Source organism: Gossypium raimondii, chromosome 11 (assembly GCF_025698545.1).
Source record: "Gossypium raimondii isolate GPD5lz chromosome 11, ASM2569854v1, whole genome shotgun sequence".
Taxonomy (NCBI): domain Eukaryota; kingdom Viridiplantae; phylum Streptophyta; class Magnoliopsida; order Malvales; family Malvaceae; genus Gossypium; species Gossypium raimondii.
Genome location: NC_068575.1, coordinates 16,786,321 through 16,789,909, shown reverse-complemented (window position 1 = coordinate 16,789,909; position 3,589 = coordinate 16,786,321). Strand labels below are relative to the sequence as shown.

The 3,589-nt window shown below is 33.4% G+C and overlaps 1 protein-coding gene across 1 annotated transcript; it reads left to right on the top strand.

Annotated features, from left to right (window-relative positions):
• Positions 1 to 223: 223 nt before the first annotated feature.
• Positions 224 to 2,762, top strand: LOC105801192 (blue copper protein 1a). Its single transcript, XM_012632525.2, has 2 exons — positions 224 to 386; positions 2,146 to 2,762. Exons 1-2 carry the CDS (start codon positions 224 to 226, stop codon positions 2,760 to 2,762), a joined length of 780 nt encoding a protein of 259 aa, XP_012487979.2.
• The last annotated feature ends 827 nt before the right edge of the window (positions 2,763 to 3,589 follow it).

The window sequence follows — 3,589 nt, the reverse complement described above, 5'->3', positions numbered from 1 at the left end:
TAACTTTCAGTTATTGAATATAATCCGGTAGATTTACGTACAACCCAATGTTTATATGCTGCTGACCTTCGCCGGTTCCTCACAATTTCGGGAACTTCTTAATTTTCTATAGCTACTTATTCCAATACCAAACTATAAATATGTCCGTAATTATGCAGCTTATTACCCAAACTAGATCCTTCAATCAAAGGATTTGATAAATTTTACATTTTATAAGCTTCAAATGGCTTCGAACAAGCTTCTTATGCTCTCAGTTGTAGCCATTTTTCTTCCTGCAATGGCTATGGCAACTGATTATATCGTCGGGGATGATAGCGGATGGACCATCAATTTCGATTATCAAGCTTGGGCAAAGGATAAAGTATTTTACGTGGGTGATAAATTAGGTATATTCACCATATTTTCTTCTTAAAGTTCTTAATTAATTCTTCTCTAACAATCTCTACGAGTTTGTTACTAGTACACTCTTGTGTAAAGCATTCAGCTTTGCACTGTGCGTTTACAATTGTCTAATTTGGAAGTTCATTTACCTTGAGAGGGAATTGACTGACAGAAGTTTTTGAAATGTTATCTTTTGAGACATCGACTACTCCAACTGTTTCTAAAGGGTTGATATTTTATTTTAGTGTTGAGATTTTGTCATCCAACTTCAAAAAATGTCTAAAAAGTAGTGTTCTTATCTACTAAGATCATTTAATGGTCTAAGTTCGAACTCCGTCAAGGTCAAATTCAAAGACAAAACTTCGAGTAGGGGTGAGCAAAACTCGATTCGACTCGAAAAAATCGAAAAAAAATTCAAATTTCGAGTTAAACGAATCGAGTTATTCGAGTTAATCGAGTTATTCAATCAACTCAATTTTTTTCAATTTCGAGTTCGAATCGAGTTGAGTTTTCAATTGAATAACTCAATAATTCAATAATTCAATATCAAACTATAATATTTTCAATTTTTACCCCAAACTCTCAAACCTTTTTACTTTTCCCTCAAAACTTTTACTCATTCCCACTTTCCCCCAAAACTTTTACTCCTCCCTCCCTCCCAACCCCTAATCTACCCAAAATCCATTTCCCACCAAAATTTTACTCTCCCATTTATTTTTCTCAAAATTTTACTCCCAAAAACCCTCAAAATCTTTTATTTTCCCCCAAAATTTTTACTTCCTCCCACTTTTCCCCTAAAATTTTTATTCCCTTCCCATCCCACCTCTCATATATCCCAAACCCTCCCCCCTCCAATTTTTTTTTTAATATTTTCCCTCCAAAATTTTACTTCCCCTATTTACTTTCCCTCAAACTTTTATTCCCCAAAACTTTTTATTTTTCTCCCAAACTTTTACTTCTCACCCTTTACTCTCAAATAAAAAATCAAAATTATCCAAAAAAAATCACTAAACATAAATAGTAATAATTTTATTTATATCTACTATTTATATTATTAAATTAAATTTCACATTTTATATTGTTTATATTATTGAATTGTTTAGTCATATTGAATATTTATATTAAAATTGAATTATTAATTATGCCATAAAATATTCGTGTTAAAATTTTATATTGGTATCAATTTCACATTTTATTTTTAAAATAACTTTTATTAAAAAATCATATTTTTACATTTAATATATTTTTAATTCTAAGCGACAAGAATCTGAAGATAATTGAAACAACTAAGCAAGCAAAGAAGCTAACCAATATATAAAAAATTAATAAATAAATTATGAAGTGATGAAAGTTAATAAAAATTTTGATTAAGGTGGACAAATTTTATTACGATGGGTGACAATGGTTACAAGGACCCAAAATTATTTTTTAAAATTTAACTCGAACAAATATATTCGATTCGATTCGATTCGATTCGAATTCCATCTCACTCGACTCGATTCGAGAAAACTTCAAATAAAGTTAGGATGATAAAATGAGATTCGAAAACTCGATTAACTCGAAAATTTTCGATTCGATTCGATTCGATCGAATGCTCACCCCTAACTTCGAGGCTAAAATCGAGCATTCACATATCAAAAACAATATCATTTCTTTGAGGTCTGAATTGGCTTCTTAAAAGACACACTTCAAAATATTTTTCCCTCAACACTGTAAACAAAAGTTATTCTTAATATATTTTTTTACTCAAAAATGAATTTGCAGTGTTCCAATACCCTAAAGGATATCACAATGTGTTCAAAGTAAACGGTACAGCTTTCAAGAATTGTGACATTCCACCGGCAAACCAAGCTCTCAGTTCCGGAAATGACACTGTAGTCCTTAACACCCCCGGTAGAAAGTGGTACATCTGCGGTGTTAGTAACCATTGCTCTGCTTATGCCCAAAAGCTTTTCATCACTGTTCAATACCAGTATGGTTGGGCACCAGCACCAACCCCTCAAATACTACAAGTTAGTCAACCATGGGCACCAACTCCTGCACCCACTCCCTCTTCACCTTCAACACCAGCACCTACACCTTCAGTGCCAGACACAATAGTTACTGACCCTTGGGCATCATCTCCAATATCTTCTTCACCTCCACTGCCAACACCTCTTGCACCTTCCTGGCCACCGGCTCCGTCTTTGCCTACAACACCAGCACCAACTCCTGAGCCTTGGGCACCAACTACACTTCCAGTGCCAGAAACAACAGTTACTGACCCTTGGGCACCAGCTCCTGCACCTTGGGCACCATCTCCAGTATTTTCTCCACCTTCACTGCCAACACCTACTGCACCTTCATGGCCACCGGCTCCATCTCCTTATCCATGGATTTGATTTGCCATCGTCCAATCATGCTTCCATGGCTGCTATACTCCAATGATTATGATTGTCAACAACTTTTCTAGCTCTTATTACCGGAAAATAAGTTTCTTTATTGGTTCTGTGTATGTTTAGTTGTAGTAATTTTTTTCTAGGTTCCAATGTTATTGATCATCATTGATTACAAATTAATAAATCAAGGGTGCCTTGTTATTTGATTTTAGATTCATGGTTTTGTCTTCTAGCTACAAATTCAGTTTTTGAATATTTAAGTCTTCATGGAAATGTTTCAATTTAATCACCACAACTAAGAAAATCATATGGAAACCCAAAGCACGTACGCCATTGATAAACTGGTTTCATCAACTTAATATACAATCTCCATATGAAAAGCTAGATAAATATGATTAGCAAGAAATTTATCGATATGTATAGCCAGATATCTCCATACTAAAAGCTTCATTATAATTTCACTTTAAATTTATTCTTATGTAATAATTAAATTTGCTAAAAAAGACGGGCATTTCTAAGAGAACTCTCTGTGGAAATTTTTGGTTCTCAATCTCTCTCATAATTAAAAGGCAGACCAGAATTTTCTCTTGTTTCTTATTATTTGCGGCCTGAAAATTCTACTGTTTGGAACTTTGAAATCTAATATAAACTGAAGCTCAATCTCTCCAGCAATTGATGTGATGTGATTTTTGTTTATACGAGGAGTTGAATTTGGAATTTCAAAATAAAATTACAATTATTTTTCAGTTAACCCAAAGACTTAATGCATTAAAAATATAAAAAGCGTCAAACAAGATAGAGGAATTAAACTCTGGATTCTAGTATAAAAG